At 40.7% G+C, this 20,386-nt stretch overlaps 1 protein-coding gene across 3 annotated transcripts in view; it reads right to left on the bottom strand.

Annotated features, from left to right (window-relative positions):
- Nucleotides 1–4,047: 4,047 nt before the first annotated feature.
- The window catches only part of EAF1 (ELL associated factor 1), a 22,298-nt gene continuing 5,959 nt past the window's right edge, over nt 4,048–20,386 (bottom strand). The window contains exons 3-7 of one of the 3 annotated variants that reach the window (XM_031590288.2): nt 20,178–20,314; nt 17,201–17,367; nt 16,578–16,713; nt 16,011–16,121; nt 9,197–9,324 (exon numbers count right to left, since the gene is read on the bottom strand). In XM_031590288.2, coding sequence (XP_031446148.2) covers nt 16,058–16,121; nt 16,578–16,713; nt 17,201–17,367; nt 20,178–20,314 — 504 coding nt within the window. In that variant the 3' untranslated portion in view covers nt 9,197–9,324; nt 16,011–16,057. Of the gene's footprint in view, nt 7,453–9,093; nt 9,325–16,010; nt 16,122–16,577; nt 16,714–17,200; nt 17,368–20,177; nt 20,315–20,386 lie in introns of those variants that run through there. The other 2 variants (XM_090142473.1, XM_031590289.2) reach the window with 2 other exon arrangements.

Raw genomic sequence — 20,386 nt, 5'->3', positions numbered from 1 at the left:
TATTGAAAAAGATGCCACTTCTTCCTCAGCTCTAGGCAAGCTCTGACGCTTGGTTTTCTGGGCACAGGCAGGTTTTTACAAGGCCCAGTGATTTTAACTACGGTGATTTACATTCTTTCTAAAGGCAGAAGTAAAGGAAAATTGACTGTATTATCTACAGAGAAAAAAAACTATCAATACGAGCACTGGTGTAAACTGACACAGCTATGGCTGCATCTGGTATGTTGTACTGTTGTACCGTGAGGACCTTATACCAGGCACAGACACCGGCCCAGGTTTGGCCAAGCTCCTCTTGCAGCTGCTCTGGCAGTAGGGCCCACCTGACATCAGCAGCGTGGGTTTCTGTCACAGCAGCACTGGGACACAGTCATAGGAAGTGATGGAGTGCTAGCAGTGACTGCTGTCACACTGGATGGGCGAAGACACAAAGGGCATACAACTAATGGACAGCATCCAAAGGAGGCTATAAAGATGGGGAAGGCTCTGGAGGGCAAGGTGTGTGAGGAGCAACTGAGGTCCCTGTGTTCGCTCAGCGCAGAGCAGAGGAGCTGAGGGGAGGCATCATGGCGGCTGCAGCTCCTCACAGGGAGCGGAGGGCGGCGCTGAGCTCTGCTCTGTGTGACAGCGACAGGGCGGAGGGAGCGGCATGGAGATGTGTCAGGGGAGGGCAGCTGGGGGTGAGGGATGGGGTCTGTGCCAGAGGATGGTGGGCATGGAACAGCCTGCCCAGGGCAGTGGGCACGGCCCCAGGTGTTGGAGTTCAAGGAGCATTTTGACAATGCTCTCAGACGTTGGGTTTGGATTTTGGGTGGTGGTGCTGTGTGAAGTCAAGATTCTTGTGGGCCCTTTCCAGCTCAGAGTATTCTGTGATTCCGTGGTTTTAGGGCAAGCACCCCTTAGAAAAGGGATCTGTGTTCCCATGTAATGCAGCCAGAGCTGCTGAAAGCACAAAGCATCCATCATTTATCTGCAATCCCTGCAATGGCAAGCCCTAGGCTGATGTCAAACATGCAGGGTCAGGATGGGGTGAGAAAATATCTGGCCAGCCTGGTTGTAGCTCTGCCTCTGGATCCTTCCTTTGGATTTGGCGCAGTCACTTTACACCTCACATAACAGTCAGATGGAGATTCATGTGCATTCCACAGGAATGTTGTTCATGCTTTCACATTTGTGAAAATAGGAGTTTCTCAGCTATTTAATCATGTGTTATTATTCAGCATGATTCATATACTAATACCATGGCTATAAAGTTTAATGTTGTGCTCTTGGGATCAAGCAGCATTTCTTAATGTGCTTCTTCTCCTGGTATTTTTGCAGAGGGGCTGGCTCAGTGTTAGAGAGCACTTACACAGTGAATGCCCCAGTCATCTCCACTTACCACGCTCTGGTTTGCATCACGAAAAGGGCTCACAGAGTGGATTCCTCTCGTATGAAAGGCACACGGTGTGAACAGTGCAAACTCAGCAGCCTCCTGCATTATTCCCAGGCTGTACTGCTCACCAGCATAGGCACAGCTATTTACTGCACCTTAGAGTCTCCTGATGGCATTTGGAAAGTGAGTGGACGGGCTGGATTAATTAACTGCAAAACCCAGTCTCTTGACTAGCTAATACCTAATTAGAGACTTTATTTTCTCGACACCTGCTTTTTTATGATGCTGCCTTCAGCCTCAGTAGCACAGAAAGAAATTGGGTGCTGTTCCCTATGTAAAGCATTCTAAACTTTATCCCAGCCTTGTCCCAAGTGCAGCCTGGCCCAGCCCATCCTGCAGCTGCCCCCTGCCCCTTGCCGTCATGGCAGTGGCTCAGCCCAACAATGACTACACACAGTGTGCTATTAACACTGTGCTGACTGAAACCGAGACACAAGTAGAGTTATTATACTTCTTACATCTGTTGTAGTTTCCATGGAAATAAATAGGAGGCATTACTTTTGGAGAACCCTACATATATTCAGCCCAAAACAAGTCCTCCTCACTCAGTGCAGTGCAGGCAAGCCAGCAGGTTGGACAGCCATGCTTTTGCATTAACCTGAAGAAAATAATGTGCAGTAAAGCAGGGTTACTTAGAACTGTTTTTGGAAGTAAATGCTCTGGAGGCCAGGTTCAATCAGTACCCTCCAGTGGGATGTGGTGGATCTCCTTTGTCTTAAGACCACAACTGAACATGCACTTGGTTGTTTTTGTTGAGGGTTATAAAGGGTGGCAGTAGGAAAATGCTAAGGATAGGTCAGAGCTGCGGAAGAAAAAGCCAACCCCCAAGTTACAAAGGAGTCATGGTAGAGTTCAGAGGTTGGCTGTGGTTGTGTGGAAGTGAAAAATCACTTCTTATTTGCAACATGCAGGGAAAGCTTTCCTACAGATCAGGCCGTGAAAAACTGTGCCTCATATAGGGTGGTTTTCCCATGTACACCTGTGGAAAGAACTGTTTTCACAGAAGTTCAAGAGAATTAAAATCACAAAGGGAATGATGAGGATTCAAAAATGCATGCAAATTAATCTTCTGAATGGAAATGCTACTTAAGAGAAACAGAGAGATGTCCAAGGGTTCCCAAATGAATTAGGAGCCCATGTTTCTCTGAGTGTCAACATGTTCCTAACCTGCTCTCTTCAGATGACATCCATGGACTCACAAATGGAGCCTGAGGCCAGAAATCCAGGTTTCTGAGAGCTAATCCCAAAGCTAATACCAAGCAGTATGACCCTTTTCCTGCTGACAGGCTGCAATGTATTTGCTCTAGGTTGTCAGTACAGTCTCCTTGGAAGTTAGACATGGTTACTTTTGAAAATATTACATATCTGTGACTTAGAAAGCCAGTTTTCAGCAGTTATTTAGAAAGTTTCAAGTCTTGTTCAAGTAGCTGGAATCACAGCCTTGTTTATACAAAAGAAAATCTGAACATTTCTAACCCCCAGACTAAACTGGAAGAGTGCATCTTTTTTGCTGTGTTTAAGGAAGTCTCAGCCATTGCCCTTAGTGTTTGTGGTACAGCAATGCACTGATTTGGCAGTACTTTGGCCAAAGACCTTAAGTGCAAAAAGTACAGTCCATCGGATGCATTTTGCTGTATGACACCAGATGTACCAGAATTTACAGAATCAATGGGATTTCAAGCCAAATATACATGGTTCCTGCCAAGAAATCCCATAATTTGTCCAATTTATTTAGTCAGCAGTGTTTTTAAAACACATGGTCCAACTGCAATCCAACAGCACACAGAAAAAAAGAACTCAGCCTTGTTCCGGCCCCAGCTCCCACCCACAAATGGCCAAAACGGGCACACAGAAACCCACTGGCAGTACTAAATGAAACAGAAGTATCAAATGTCTCACCAAAACTCTTGGTCACATCCCTTTGGCAAGATGGTTTTAGATGGCCTCCAATACTTATGGTGAATTTTATTTATAATAGTGCTGCTAAATGCATTCAGCTAGCGCAGGCCAAGGCTCAGTGAGAGAACACCCTCACAGTAAGCAGTAGTAGCTCAAGGGCCTTCTCCCTCACATAGAATCATTTGTATTGGATGCTCCTTAAAGACCATCTAGTCCAGCTGAACAGGGATACCTACAGCTCCATCAGGTGCTCACAGCCCCATCCAGACTGACCTTGAGCGCCTCCAGGCACGGGGCATCCACCTCCTCTGTGGGCAACCTGTGCCAGTGCATCATCAGCCTTATCGTAAAAAGCTACTTCCTTATATCTGCCCTTCTCACATAAGCCAGAGCTGCGTTCAGTCAGCTTATCTTCTGAGGACAAGATTTGGGTATACAATTTGGGTATACACTGACATTCAACTACTTTAAATTTACTTGTTTGTCCCAATGATTTCCCAACATTTCAGCTTTTGTTTCAACACCACTTTTATTTTCCTTCCCTATCTGTGTACTTGGAGACAGGAGGGTAATAAAAACCTCTAAATAACCAGGTGAATTCAACACATCATCACTCATTGTTACCAGCTGAACCCGAATAAATCAGGCAATTACTGAAAATAAGTATTCTCCATTACATGCAATTCCAGGCACTTTTCTTAGTTTGCAAATTAAAAAATAAAGAAATAAATGCATGGATTGTTGAACTTCATTTTTATTTGCATAAATAAACTTCGAAGGAAGAAAGACTATAAAGCTTTGCCCAGCAAACTAATTTTATACATAACCACAAGCAGGCATATGGGTAGTCTGTAAAAATGCAAATTGTGAAAATCAGTCTAGGCAAAATGCCTCAAAATTGGAGCATCACCCCTTTGAGTTATTCTGAGCAACGCTCAAGAATACTATGATTCCCCTATTAGTTCTTCTCAGCAAGTCAATCTTTTATATTTACATTAAAGAAATAAGGAAGTAACTGACTGTATGGATTCAATGAGATTGTCATAAATTACAATTTAAATCATTATTGACTATCAGTACTAAAGCAATTCTAGTTAAGGGAAGTCATGAGCAGGCCCTGTTTGCTGGTGAAGTCTTAAGGCAAGTCAAAGCACTGCACTGGAGGAAGACACTGAACAGAAGAAACCATCAGAGACTAATGCTGACCTCACCAAAGCCAGAGGGCAGCTCTCCCATGAAAGTGAAGAAGTATTTACTTCGATTCAATTCATTCTGATAATTGCATTCCATATGCATTGTTTATTCACATTGAAACTAATTGTCATATAAAAGTGTTTACGAGTTAAAAATTAGCCTAAGGTGCTAAGACCTGCTAGTGCTAAGATAGAACCATCGGGAACACTTTGCTCCATTAAGAGGTTTCATCAAAACGTATTTTAGCCCATTTATTCCTCTAGCCTGTTAAATATATCCCCAGTCAACTAACTAAAAGAATTCCAAATAACTGCTTTTCTGCAAGTTGTTTCAATTGCCATTTCCATCTGAATAGAACTTGCTGCAAATCGCCAACAACAGATAAGTGGCGTTTAGGGTTCCTTAGCACACAAGACATCAAACTTTGGGAGCCCCAATCAAAACCTCAGGCTGGCAATAGCTCTAACACTGACATTCATTAAAGGACACATAAGGAGGGGGCAGCTGGCTTTTCTGCCTTACAAGCTGCCCACCGATGTTTCCATAGGGCTGACCTCCATCAGACACACCTGTGGGCAGGGTAGAGATTCCAGAAAGCTTCTCAGTGGCCTGGAGACACTTGTGACAATGGGAGGGAGGGGACAGGCTGGTCCCACACATGTAGGGACTGGCTTACAGCCATGACCAAGCTGCGGGCCGCCATGTTTCTCACTAGCCCAATGGGCAGCCGTTTGTCACAGACTGGGTGCGCGGCACGGCTGAAATGCCCACAAGCTGCAATCCTGACACAACACACCTCTAGGGGACACAAAGGGTGGCTGAAATGTAGCAGTGATGGGCATCTGTTTGGAAATATGCTGCTGTGGTTGGAGGGGAGGAAATGGAAAGTAACAGTAAACCATGACCTTGAGTACAAACACAAAGCAAGGCAGAAACTGACTGTGCAAATGAAGCTTTCCTGCTTGCTGATTTAAACCACACTTGAAGTGGTGATTCAAATCAGTGTAGCCCGCTGTTGTCTTATCCTCTTAAGTTCCACGTATTTTATTCATACTGAATTAGTAAACTTCCTATGACGTGTCCTGGATTTTAGAGTGTATGTGCAGCCAATGAATGAGGCAATGGAAATGTCGCACTGCCACTTTTCTCTTAAGCACAAGTAATAACACTGTGAGCACATTTACTCACAGAAGAAGAATAGGAGAAAAAAAACCCCACCAAACAAATCACATCAGCTGTGGCTTTACATCAAGTATATTTCATAATTGTATGTTAAAATATGTACCCACATCATAAAACACTTTAAAAAAACAATTATTTTTAAACGTTATGTACAATAATGCAAAAATATGCCTAAATATGTATCGAATGCAAAAAAATAAACCATTTAATAAAATCTCCCTTCCAATGACACCCTGCTCTTCGATACCTTAAAAAAAAGGAAAGAGCTCGGTAAACAAACAGGAGTTACAACACAAACAATCAGACAAAAGCAGTGCAAAGCAGACATTAAAGAATGGAGAGGTATCCGATCCAGTTTAAGTTCTGACTGGATTACACCACAACTGCAGGGTCACTCAGCCTACATAACTTGAATTTGAAGTTTAAAAAGTTAGCCTTGTGCTCAAGATTAAGAGGCTGCCCTGGAACTCATCTCCATCAGAACAAAAAGTTAATGATAATCCAGCTGAGCACCCTTTAAGCCCCCTTAAACAGGGGTGAATTTCATGGTAAGCAAACATCTCTTGCTCTTTGTAATTCTGCCAAGCATGGAAATCACATGCAACAAATAGTATTGACTAAAGTCTACCTGGAAGCTGTGGTGGGAGAGAGACTCATGCTGTTTCACAGTTGCTTCATCATCTCCTCTTTCTGCATCATTTAGGAAATTGCAAACAAGGCTCTGGGTCTTACCATTTCAGCAAGTCCATTATCTCCTATTTGTGACACTGCAATTTCATTGGCAATCATGCACCTACATATTTCTAGGACTAAATGTCTGAATTAAATTAGGTGCTTCAGTTGCATGAGAAAATGCTGATCTGGTTCTTACTTGGATGTGCTCAGGTGACTGACGTATATCCTATATCTTGCTAGAGTAGCTGCCCTCAGAGCACAGCTGACCTGTATGTGAAGTATAGCTCTTCTTTGTAAAAGCAATCTGAAGACGTTTCAGTATTGCTCCCCATATGAGAGGTGGCAGGAAGCTCCATTTAAAGACCTGTTTATAAGGCACTGGTGCAGCAAGGTTTGTGACAAACATGGTTTTATGATTTATCCTTTCCAACTATTGAAAAGTATGTCCATTAAATCAATCATAAATAGCAATAAAAACACATTAGAAAAGTCCCAAATCAAATAAATCAACTTAGTGTTGACTCTTAATTTATAACAGTCCCACATCAGTGCACTCTCTAGGTTCTGCATGGTTGGTTTTTTGTTTTTTTGTTTTTTTAACTCACTGTTGGCACACGCTCACCCTATATTACAAAAGCCCCCCAACAAAGACACAATGGGCTGAATATCTTCCACTATGGACTGAGTATCTCCTACAAATAAAAAATTTTCAGATGACATGATGAAGTTACATGTTAAGCTTACAAATAATGAACAGATGAGAACACAGGGGCATATACTGGCTTCCCCACTGTACACACCTGTGTAAAGCTTTTAAAGAATAAGAATATACACAAAATATACACTCAATTTGCAAAGTAAAACAGCCCTCAACATCTGATATTTTACAGTTACACGTTCCTTCTATTAAAATTCCACACGTGGAAGTATTCCTGTGCCAGATCCTCTTTGTAAGCGATATGATCACTTGAAGGTAATTTAGTTCTTCATGTATATGTAAGAGAAGCGGGAAAAGCTCAGCTTCTAGTCATCACTGTCACTCCCAGATTCACTCAACTGCAAGTCATTTCCTATGGGAAACAAAAACAACAAAACACAAGAAGTGGATAGGCACATTTAATTGCAATCAAACCAAAGTACAGCCACATGTACACTACAAGATATAAATAAGCACAAGAAGTGAATGCAAACATCATCTCTGTTTAAGGGAATTGTTCCCCATGCCCAAGAGCATTAAGAACTGCACAGGCCTCATACACACCCTGATCCAGGTCCAACACAACCACCTAATCTGCTCCCCAGTGGGAGGACAGCACTCCTTTTGCTAGCAGCTGCAGAAGGCATTCCACAGCATCCACCCACCAAGCTCATGTATACAGCTCTGGGACCAGGCACTGAGGAATTCACTGGCTTTCTTGACCTTATTAAAATAGACTTCTTTGTTTTAAGGCAGATTGGGTAGCCAGTGTAAGGTCTCCACAAGCCAAAAATAATGTTAGAGCCATTTCAACTCAAAGCTACTGGCTGAGATCAGCTGATACAGGACATGAAGGTTAAGGGAGGCCAAGGGCAGCCCTCCAAAGTGCAGAGATCCAACACAGGAAGGACTGGAAGTGGATCAAACCTACAGTCTTAGAGCCTGTCTTGCAAGCACTTGTAATCTGGGGAGGTGGATGGGGTAAAAGCGTGCAGTAAGCACGCTTGAGTTCTGGTTACTGAACCCAGGCCTTTGGGTGCTCTTCCAAGATGCACAAGGCCTCTGCAGAGCAGCCTCGCAACAGCTACACCCTGGATTTCTTCATCTCTTTCCCTCTTTTGGGGAAATTTGAGTTACGGTCACCAGTGACTTGCATACTCAATATTAATCAGGGCAGAAATCACTGCACGAAAAAAAGGAGCTAACTCAACAACTCCCAAATCCTACATGAGTCAGAGACTTCTGGAATAACCTATGCAGTATTGCAGCCTTGACCCAAAAGAAGCAAAGAGGCAGTTCACCAACAGAAACAGGGACATGGAAAGAGTCCTGCCGACTTTGCTGAACTTTGGATTTCACCCAAGTGTTACCTCAGGCATTCACTACTGTCAGGCATTCACTACTGTCAGGAACACTGTCTGGCTTTGCCAGTTTACCAGTAAGCCTTTTCAGTATCATCTGTATAATACCTGAACTTGTCCTGAAGCTGGAAACCCTACATTTATCTGCACTTGAACTCTACCAGTTCCCTTTTTGTGGACTGCAAGATATATATTCCAACATGCTTCAGGAGAAATTTAAAATAAATTATGATAAGTTATGGTTTCTTATAAATGTAGTATTTTAACTCCACCGAACCTGATCCAGCATAAAGCCTAATCTGGTTTTCACATTAAAATAGTTCTTACCCTCCAGTGCACCATATCCACCTGCACTAACGTTCTGCTGTCCACTCTTTCTACTTGGAGGCCTGAATTGAGACTCAGCATGGTCAACAGGGGTCACCATGCCAATGCCCACAGGTTTTAGACCAGTCTGAAGCAATCACCACAGCTTCAGATACACCTCAGCCTTCTCTTAAAAAAAAAAAAAAAACACCTGTCCACATACTTCAGCCAATGCACCTCCCTGGGATTACAGTTGGGCAAAGTGTACTTCATGGAGCTAGCTTGACATGCTAGATAAGTGGTTTCAAGCAGCTTCCCAGAGTAGTAAGACAGAAGCCTTTACTTACGGAGCGTGCTCATGAGCTGATTGCTTCCTTGTGGCCTGCTGGTGCCATTAGCAACAGCATTCCTATTGTTATACTGCTGGTGAGGTGGCTGGGAAGGGGAAACATGTGCTAGCTCTTCCCCCTCACTGCTGGAGCTTTCATCTTCGCTTCCAGATGAGCTTTCTGAGTTCGATGAACTGCTTCCACTGCTGCTACTCATCTGCTCAATAATTTCAACCTCCGCTCTCAGCTCTGAAATAAAAGGACATTGATCTGGTTGGAACCATGAATAAGGCCTCATGGAATTTGGGAAAAGAATATGAAAATGCAATAGTTTTGTCAAGTACAATTTATAACATCAAAATAGCTCATATGAAAAAGAGAGAGTCAGGAAAAAAAAAACAACAAACCATCCTGACATTTTTTCAACCCAGTTGTTGCAGCTGAATTAGAAGAACAGCAAAGTTTAGTCCCACAAAACCTTCATTTCTGTTATTACTATTTATAAACTTTACACTTATGCTTTGAAGCACTTCCTGCTTCATTATTTTCCCACAAGTTTTTACGCTTGAAATACAAACTAAACACATTTTCTTAGTGAGCATTACAGGCCAAAAATAAGCCCATTTTTTTTTAAAGGCATTTAAACATGAAGGATTCTAAATTCTGGTAGGAGTCAGTGGCATTTAGGCTTTTGGTAAATGCAAAGAGAGAGAGAAAGCATAGGCATATGACAACAACAGAAGCTGCTTTGACTTAAGAGTGTATGAAACTGCTCCAGCACGAAGTCATACAGCTCATTTTAAAGAAACTCATGACACAGATAAATGACATCAGGTAACTTAGCAGTGGGACAGGCAAGAACAGATGAGAACCTTCACACACTGGAGAGTGGTGACAGTGGTGCCATAGAGCTAATGAGTAGCCAGGGAAAATGGACTGCTCTGAAACTGGGAAGTTATTCATGTCAGTCACACTTCACTTTATAGTTACCAGCGTAAAGAAATATGGAATACCATGACAGCCTCATCAGCAAAAGCTGGTGCTGGTTGAACAGCCAGTTACTAAGCAGACACTAAGGTAAGTCATAAACCATTCCACATTGTTAAATTTGTTGCAATTACAAACCCTGTTAGAGGAATTTTTTTTTTTTGTATCTATGCACGAAGCTGAGTATCTAACTACTTACTTCATGTAGGAAGGTTTCCAGGAAGGAACAGTATTCACATGTGTTATTCAAAATATAAGAAACCATCAAAATTTAGGCTCTCACTGTGCTAGCAGTTCTACACCCACAAAGTAAGAACTCAGTGCTTGTCCTGGAGAACTCAAGGGCTAAAGAAAAAAGGATGAAAGAAGAGACAACACAAATACAATTGTGCCTATCCAACAAATGGAGAACTGACACTAGGAGTAATTTACCTTAGATCAGTCTTGAGAGTTACTCAGACTGAGATGAAGCACAGCTCCTGAGCTAGGGCCATCCTTCTTGATATGGCATAGCCAGAGCATACAAAGCGAGTCCCTCCTTCGTGTAAAAATGTTTTAATTCTTACTGTCTACAGACCACGCAGGAGTAAATGTGAGCAACTGGAACTCTTCCGTTTTTTAATAAGATCAGTTTTCCTTGGGCTGCTTAGCACTTCAGTGTAACAGCTAAGTTTTCAGCCTCCACATAATTTGCTGGCAGGAGTTCCCCTAGCCCAGCAGGTATTGGTTTCAGAAATTAACTTTTCTGTTGCCCGTTTTGAAGCTGCTACTTTTCAATTTCAAAGTTCAGAGCTCAATTTCAAGTGCAATAGCTTTATTGGAGATAAGGAAGGCATATTGAAAGAGAACAACTGTATTACTAACTCCAGCTGGGTATTTAGTGATAATGGCATTGTTCCTCAAATCTACTTCCTGAAGCTAGATCTCTGACTAGATCAACTGTGGTTTTTGTGCTTTCTAGTATGCCAGGCAAAATTTACCTTTTCATCTTTAAGACATAACATGAGAGACCATTGGAAGAGGGGAGAAAAATATGCAATTAGGCCAACAGAAGCTATTATTTTGTTCTGTAATGACTTTCTCCCTTAGTTCTTCCCAACAGAGTCTTACAAGCTTTACAAATCCATTTCATGGCTGGAGTTTGGTACATGTAAAAATTAGTTAAGTCACTGTTCTTAACTACCCTTATTTAATGTTTCAGATGGTAAATGTTCTCTGGGTTCAAGGCTAAGAAAGTCATAGGGGAGAAGTAAACAGGAATAAAAGCACTTTCCCTTTAAATATTTTTTTCCTAGCTTCACCATACGAAATTTTCACATACTTTTAATAAGGATAAGAATTGTTAGCTGTAAGTTACAGTGTTGCTAATACACTGCTAGAATATTCTGGATTGTAGCAAGCACTATCACATACAGACTGCAGTCCACAAAGCAAGAAGATTCAATAAACAGTCTGTAATGATGAGTGAGAATTACACATACGCTTACTGAGGTAGAGTCTGTGGTCAAAAAGGAGTGTCTTGGTATGTAAACGTGGAAAGAACATACCAATCCAGAAAGCAGCTTACAAAATAGTGGGAAAATAAGAATCAGAAAAGGATGGTGAAGCAATCCAAGATACATGGTTGTTGAAAGGGAAAGGATGCAATAGGAAGAGCACTCCAGAGAGTAAAGAAGGAAAACAAAAAGTCTTAACAAGAAGTTTGAGCTCAGTATGGTAGGTGAGGACAGAAATGAAGGAGGGAAGTGATGCAAGCTGATGGTTGGGAAAATAAGATTAACCTAGCTAATACACAGATGAGTAGCAGTAATGGGGGGTTTCTGCTGAGAAAGAAGAGACCTGGAAAAACCCATATGAGAGCTTTGGATACAAGGAGCAAAAGGAATGACATCTTGGCTGAAGCAGTAAGGTAAAGTGCGCACACAGATAAATCATATCACCACCACCACCATGAAGGGGCAAGGATTGCAAAGGTATGAGTGTTATCAGTGACAGTAGTTAGGGATGGAAACTCAGCTCAAAGCCACTTTCTAATCAACATCTGCCTCAGAGGCTGTTCCACTTCCTTCCAGGTGCCTTGTCTCTTAGCTCCGTGAGTCTAGAATTCTAAATGTCTTGTCTCTGGGAAGATGAGAAAAAAGTAATTGTTTATGCTAATGTGGCTGAGCCAACGATGACACCAAAACCTTGCAGGAAAAAATGGCCTGCTTTAAAAATGTCAGATTTTGCATTTTTCAACTTGCCTGTCATGCTTAGTGCAGTTACAGGTATGGAAGCCTCAGCTAAATGCTTCCTTGCAGTACTTCCAATTAAAATAGCTGTGTGTGTATATACCTGTACCTATACACTAAGCTGAACAATGAAAAAAAATCATTTCCTAGACCACTTTTTGCTCCTCAAGATCAAGCTCCTCATGTTGATGAGCCTTTAAGGCTTAAAAGATGACAAGAGTCAGGATGTGCAGCAGCTAGCTTTAAGAAAGCTTTTCACACAGTGTACTTTTGAACATTTGCCTTAATTGAGTCTACATCATCTGAAAAGGCTGACATTGCCAGGGGAATCTTTTGCATCTCTAATGTTACAGCTGGAGGTTTACTTTCAGGAAAAGAAAATGGCTTACTGTTTCATACTGACAGTCCATGCGGTTTTTAAAATAAAAAATAATAATAATTCAACAGCCTTTCTCAGCAGAGCTCTTTTCTGTGTGTATTTTATACCAAATGGCCTAATCTCTTCTAGTAATTGTGGCTAAGGGTTCTTGCCTCTTCATTCAAAACCAATAGGCCACGCAAGATTTTAACTAAAGCCCTAACCTTGGGCTGCAAGAATACCTCAGGCTTTTGGAAATAATGCCATTCAGCACTGGGGAGAACAAGGCTGTATAGCAGAATACTCCCTGTTAATAACAGTATGCAAGCTGGAGAGAAATCAACTTGATTTTGGCATTTTGAATATGCAGACATGGCAGCTAGAAGAGGCAGTACTTCACAGTGAAGTGCAACAATTTTGGTAGAGAAGTCCTTGAGAGACAAATACTGTTCTGTGGCATAATGCTTACAAGACTACAGCTGCCTTTTAAATAAATAATATCTGCTCAGATTTTTAAGCACTGAATCTATAGTTTCCAAACCAGCTATACATTTATATGCTTTTTTTTCAGTTAATGTGTGCTTTAATTATGTCAATATTATTAAAAACATTTCTGTCATGGTCAAATACGTCTCATGAATGCCAGTAATTTCATTACATAAATGGCTATCACGTTGCACCTTTGCAAACATTCACTGCTTAATGATATTCGATTCTAAATAGCCATGTATTCAAAAGAATAGGCTCTTGCCCCCTCTGTTCCTCCTTTCAGGCAGGAGGACAAGATAAAAGCTTGCACAGCAGAAGACTCTTCTAGTGCAGGACCCTACAGACAGCCTCCCAGAGGCCTCTCTGCTTGCACAAAGGACTGGTTTAACTCCCATGTGTTCTGCCTCTGTCCTCAAGCACTGCTACTTGGACATCTGTAAAAAAGGATGGATGCAAGGACTGACTGACCTGGAAGTCCATTTCCCAGCTCATCTGTATGGGGAGTTGAAGGAACGCACAGCTGAGCGTAGTGGAGGTAAGCAAAAACCTACACTGTGGTTGGCTTAAAACTATTGTTAAACATCACAAGGGCTGTGTCTTACCACACCCTTGAATAGGGCATATTGGGAGCAGGGAGAGTCATAGTGCCACAGCGATGTTTTCAAGGACCTCCTGTGAGGATTTTAAGTTCAGTGCTGTGTCCATTAAAGAAGAAATATAGAATTTCATCTTTATGTTTGTTGTTTCATACACCGGAGTTAATTCAACCACAAGAAAATCCTCTGCTTGAATGGAAAGAACACAATCTCTTCACAGCTTAAAAGTCTTTAACCATAAAGATACACATCAAAGGACTGAAGACTATCTTACAGCTTCTGCATTTAAGTTCTCGTAATTGTTTTCATTATACAATGGTGCCACTTTAGCCCTACCTTTGCCAAGTACTTTCTCATTATGTAGATGGTTTAGTAATGCTGATGCTCTAGATCAGGTGTGTCCAACCTGCAGGCTGCACACGACCTGGGGCAGCCAGTAATGAGCCCCCATAAGATTGTAAACTTTTAATGTTGTTATTTGATTTTTAGAGATACTTTTCATGAGTCAATTGCACATAGCTCAAACACAGACTGAGCAGGCAACAGTGGAACACTGCAATGGGCACAGTGCAGGGCTGACTGCCTTTTGCACCACCACACACACAGAGTCGAACTGAAACTTGCATGTGTTGCACATTACACGTGTTGTGCCACTTGGCACAATGCAGTCATTGGCCATAACAATATTTCAACCCACCTACACTGTGTGCCTGTGAAGACGTGTTTTATTAAGCAGACACATAAATTTTCTTATTTTATTATTAAAGTTGGGCTTGTGTTATTTTGTAAAGTTATTAAATAAGTTAACACGTTCTCTTTGGAAGAAATACCCGCAATACTCATGCAGTGCTGACAAGTTTTGTAATTTTCAACGTTTCAAAAAGTTCACAAAAAGTTACGAAACAGTTGGTGATTTGTTTTTTTTTTGTGTGTGTGTGGATTTGGCCACTCATTTTGTGTCTTCAAGGTGAAAATCAGCTTATCTGTTCTACATTTCAAACCATAGTAGCATTCCAAATGAGATTTAAACTACGGCAAGCTCAAGTAATGGCAAATAATTTTATGCATTTTGATATATTGGCTAAATTCAGTCCTGTGAACACTGAAACAGAAAGCAGTTGTGCTTTCTGTTTTGATAAAGATTTGAAAATAGGTTTCAAGATTGCCAAAAAAATCACCTTTGTGTGTATGTGTGTATTTGTGACTCCATATTCAACCAACATAAAAATATAACCTGTGAATTTTCAAATGAAATATATAGAACTACAATCAGACATTCAACTTGAAGACAAAATTTGATCATGTCTCTTTTCTAAACTTTCATATGCTCTATCTGACCAGAGAGAAATACCCCTTGCTTCACAATCACACCCTGTTCACATCATCGCTTTTTGGCTGTATGTACATTTGTGAACAAATATTTTCAAGGATGAAGTACAGGAAGAGTAAAATTAGGTCAAAAATCTAATTGGATGGACACATGGAGAACTCACTGAGAATTGTAACCACTGTCATCAAACCAGACACTGATTGCATTAGTTTCACAAAACCAAGGTAGTTTTATAAAATCCACTAGTTTTATGTTTTTGTTGCTCTTTTTAGCTTTAATACAAATATTTAAAAATAAAAGAAATTTTGTCACTTATATAATACTAACTATGTCATATGTGTATTTTATATGCAGCTCAAGACAATTCCTCTTCACACAATGCAGCCCAGGCAAGCTGAAAGGTTGGACAGCCATGCTCTAGATAATCAATGGTGGAAGTGATAATAAGTGCTGAAAGGTTGAGAAATGCTTAGAAAAACAGAAAGAGCACATACTGAAAGCAGAAAGCAAACTGCCCAGGTATTTTCCCTCTTTTTTTTCAGCCTCTAAAGATTCTCTCTATGAAATACCAATTCAACACTCTATTTTTAGTAGAAGTCAGGTGTTCTTTAGCTTGATTATGGAAACCAAACTCAATAGATCATTTGTTTGGAGGTACTTTCCAATAGAAGACAATCATGTGGCAAAAAAACCCTGAAACTATAACAGTTCTAAATTATGTGACATATTTTTAGACCACTAGAAAATAGCATTTACAGTACAGATGTCACAACAGACAAATATAATTATTCTGCTGTAAGAACATGACCTTTACAAATTGCCATATATATGCAGAAGAGTGCCCCCAAGTAAAGTATCTTATTATACATTATAAATAAAGACACTTAAAATTTACAACTGATTCAGTTTTAAATTGATATATAACCTGATAGCTTTCTCCTTACCTATTACACGGGAAATAAAAATGGCAATGCAGCTAAGGGAACTGTAGCTAACAAACTCTCAGACTTCGATTCTGTCTGCTGACCAGCATCCAGGTATTGAAAATATTACTGCTGTGAAAGAGTGAAACCAGTCAGCACCTATACAGACACACAGACAGCTTAGCTGTAAAAGTGTCACCTAGTGATTATCAAGAGCTGAAAAGAAAAAAAAAAAAAAGCCCCACTAATAATCAACATAGCCTATGTTAATTTCCCAGTCTAAGTCTAAAGGCAAAAGGAGCTGTATGGGATAAGGGAAGAGATCCAGAAAGAAAACACTAGTAGAAAGAACAGCCTTAAAAGAATATAATTGTGTCTGGTGCCAGATAAGTAAGAGAACCAAATAAAAATCTAAATTTAAGATCTTCCTCATTCTGACAGTATTAACTGCAGCAAAATAACACCAGCATGAAAGCAAGGACTTGGGCAAAGAAAGCGAGCCCTGCCCATAGTGAAACACTGAGACAATACATTGCCTAAGAAGGAGACACAGTTGAGGCAACAATCCCTTGAAGTGCTTCAACGTACTTGAAGGGTAAGTACAGCAGTATATGGCAGGTGTGATAAAAGCTATAGAGGAGCCATGGTATTGGAAGTGATTGGCTTGTTCTCTCCTTCATCCTTCCCCTAATAGCACTGCTTGATATGGCACAGACTCCAGTTCCTGTAATGAGGACACAGTCACTGAGCTTTTCCATCCCCCTGGTAAATAGTTCTGACCTTGCTCTACACAGGGATAACCCCAAGTTTCTTGACTGCCTCACTAGATCTTGGATCAGCAGTTGTTGTCACCATTGCCTAAGACACCCATTCAGCCTGTCTAGCATTCAGCTGCAGTAACTTCTGTCTTCTGAATTCACACTTCTTTTGTTGCCTTTCCATATCAGAGAAATAGTTTTGGAAGAAAGAAAATAGTTTACAAGGAGGAAGCTCTCTCATACCAGAAAACACTGCAGTATAAATACCTATATGCTGGCAGAAGAGAACAGATAACTCACCTTTAAGATGAGATATAAAGACAACAAACCAACTGCAAAGAACCAGCTTCTAACCCCTGAACATTCTAACACATTTTTATACATTGTAAGTCATAATTTTTATTAAAAAGAAGAAAAACAATCCAAACCCAGACGTTACACACCCTTCTTTACCTCTCTTAATGTCATCCAGTTGAGGCTCAGGTGAAGGATTATCTTTCAAAGGAGAAGTTTTAGGTCCAGTTGCTGGCTTGGTTGGGGCTCTGAACTGTGGAGGAGGTTGAGATGCTCGGGCAGACTGTTGTTCCATTCGGGCTTGGATCTTACTGCTGCCCTCTGCTCTGAAACAACAACCAGAGACATTGAGCATTACTGTGCATCTGCGTTCAGCACATGATGTGTGACTTCCTTGGAACAGCACTCTATGTTGCTTCATTAAGCTGCGCAGTGAGTGACAGGTTTCTGTATGTAACACATGGTTTTGGCAGCAAATATGCCTACTGCAACATCCTTAAAAAATGCATTTTCAAACCCAGATGTGTTTCAGCGGTGCCAAATTCACTAGCTGAAAAATAATAAAGGTTTTCATTTAGCAATCAATATTTGAAATTTTAGAAAAGCATTAGCAACCACACTAATTTAAATCAACTACATGATTAAAAAAAAATCACTCAGAACAAAATCCTGCTTAACATTACCACAGCAAAATAAATGTTTTTCTCACTTGCAATTGTACATTCTCAAACTGAACTCTCTCAGAGGTCAACCTGACTGGAGCAATCTGTTTTGCTAATAAATACAGCATGTAGGCATTTATTTCCCATTTTTCATTCATTTACTATTATTCCTTTAAAAAAAACAAAAACAGTTTAATACGTCTCCTTAGTGGGAAATTGTCTGCAGGATAATGCCATGCTTAGCCGTTCAATCTCAATCAGATGTTATTTCCTTTTCTGAATCAATGACGTTATTCGGACTGTAGAACAGTCAATATCCTAACAGTAAATATCCTTGGAAGAAAAAACATACTCAGGTCCCTCTGTGACACGCTATAACGAGGTTAAAGTATGGAGTGTATTTATCACACAGCAACAAAGCTTTTGGGAATAGGTCTCTATGTAGCACAGCATGGAAACAGTTTACGTGGATAATAAGAGCTCAGTTTTGATTCAAGGGGGTCTCAGCTCAGTAATGTGACAATTTGTGCCTGTAAGCTCTTCCCACACAGAAACAAATTAAAAGCCCATGTGGAACTTCCTGGGACTTCGCCTAAACATCTTCTGGTATCTGACCCACTGCATTTAGCACTAATTAAAGAATGTGTGTGCTACAATGAATCACTGATGAAACCACAAAAGCTAGGCACAGAGCCACATTTTTCTCGCTGAAATACAGCCTTTACATATAACATCAAAACATTTTACATAGACATTTATGAGAAATTTTTACTCAGAGGACGGTGAGGCCCTGGCACAGCTGGACAGAGAGGCTGTGGTGCCCCATCCCTGAAGGTGCTCAAGGCCAGGTTGGATGGGGCCCCAGGCAGCCTGGTCTGATGGCTGGCAGCCCTGGCTACAGCAGGTGGGCTTTAAGGTCCCTTCCAACCCAAACCATTCTATGATTCAGTGATTCATTCTATGAGTCTGTGATTTAGAGTAGAAGTGGAGATCTGGGGACATGCTCACTACCTCATGTGAAAGGTAAAAGCAAAAGACCATTTCCAGTATTAATTATGCTCTTAGAACTACAGAAGACCACATGTAGACAAAATGCAGTTTCTCCTCTAGGAATGTAATCACAATGTTCGCACTAAAAACTGCTCCTACGCTGTCCATAGCTTGTTAAAATCAAAGTGGCCATGAAAAAAAAAAAAAAAGAAAGCTACTTCTGAGATAGAATACTGAAGGACTTAAAACAAAACACACCATTCCCCAAAACATAGGTCCCCAATTTTTTTTTCCTCCCTGCCTCTGCTTAAGAAAAGCTGAAATGTTTAAACCTTGACAGAGCCAAAACTCAGTATATCCTAAACAGCATACTGAACACAAGCCCTCCTGGTATTCCTTTGGCTCCTTTTTGCCTTAAGCTTCATCTGGAATTATCAGCAGAATTTAAATTGCTGGGAATCTAAATCTCATCTGTAAGCCCTCCTATCCAGTAGACAAGATATCTTGCCTTTGAGTGACATATGGATGAGTTACCATTACTGACACAGAGGAGCATTACAATCCATTTACTTCTAACTCAAGGTGGTTTTTGGCAAACTTCCAGCCAATTCCTAATAAGCTGCAACCCACGTTTCTATTACTCGTAGCAGCTAAAAGCTCTACAGTGCAGTAAAGTGCTTTTTTCTTTAAAAAAAAAAATGTAACATACTTGTAGAATTGTTTAAGATCTGCTTCTTCAGGAAACTGCTTTTAGATCTTAATATCCTGTGTTCCATTGACTCTGAAAGAACAGAATCCAAAGGTTTCAGGCACTTGCAGAACAGCAAGATTACTAAAAACGTTCCAGCTGTTCACTTTGTAGCATTTGCACAGCAAGTCTGAATATTGGGTCAGAGAGATTTCTGTCCTTGGCAATTCCAGGCAAAACCTCACAATCATTATTTCTTCAGTTTCCTTTTCTTTTCTTTTTTTTATTTTCCTTTCAAGTTAAAGCTTTGGGCTTTTGCTCCACTCAATGTGCCACTGATCCAATACAGCGATAAGTGTATTTCTTGTTCCCTAATAGTATGTTATTAAAGTATCACGACTCCCACAGAAGCTGTAGGGAACAAGCCCATAAAGCCCAACAATCCTTTTGACAGCCTAGTATTTTCATCATCTGTTTCAACTAACCAGAGATTCCTGAAACACATTCCATCTTTCAGCCAGCTTCCAAAGCTTCAAATCATCAGAGATGCTTCACTGCAAACTATAATTATGTCCTTTCAGCGGTGGAAAATTTACGAATTCTTTACTCTTGGATTCATGCTCCCAACAGCTACTTGTGTTTTTTAGGCAAGATAATTGGCTGTGTAAAGCTGATAAGGTTTAGTAAGCAAACATTACTCCAAAATAAAAGATAATCGAGGTTTGAAAGACAACATCTGAGCAGGAAACTTCAGCAAGAATTCATCCTATTAACTCAGCCCAGTCACCAGCTTTACCTTGTTTTCTTGACTTGAATGTTGCTACTGAGTTTTTCCAGAACATAGTCCCCAGTGTCATGATTGATAATAAGCACACAGTCCTTCTGATACGGCCTTTTATTTCCTTTAAAAACAGTCATTGGAGGAGTTGAACCCTGGTATCAAAGAAAGAGCACATTTTTGTTTGGTTACATTACCCTATCTAAAAGTTTATAAACACTAAGGCA

The sequence above is a fragment of the Phasianus colchicus genome, chromosome 6 (assembly GCF_987193195.1).
Source record: "Phasianus colchicus chromosome 6, bPhaCol1.hap1.1, whole genome shotgun sequence".
Classification (NCBI taxonomy): Eukaryota; Metazoa; Chordata; class Aves; order Galliformes; family Phasianidae; genus Phasianus; species Phasianus colchicus.
Note: the sequence above shows the minus strand (reverse complement) of the source record. Positions and strands in the feature narration are given on the sequence as shown.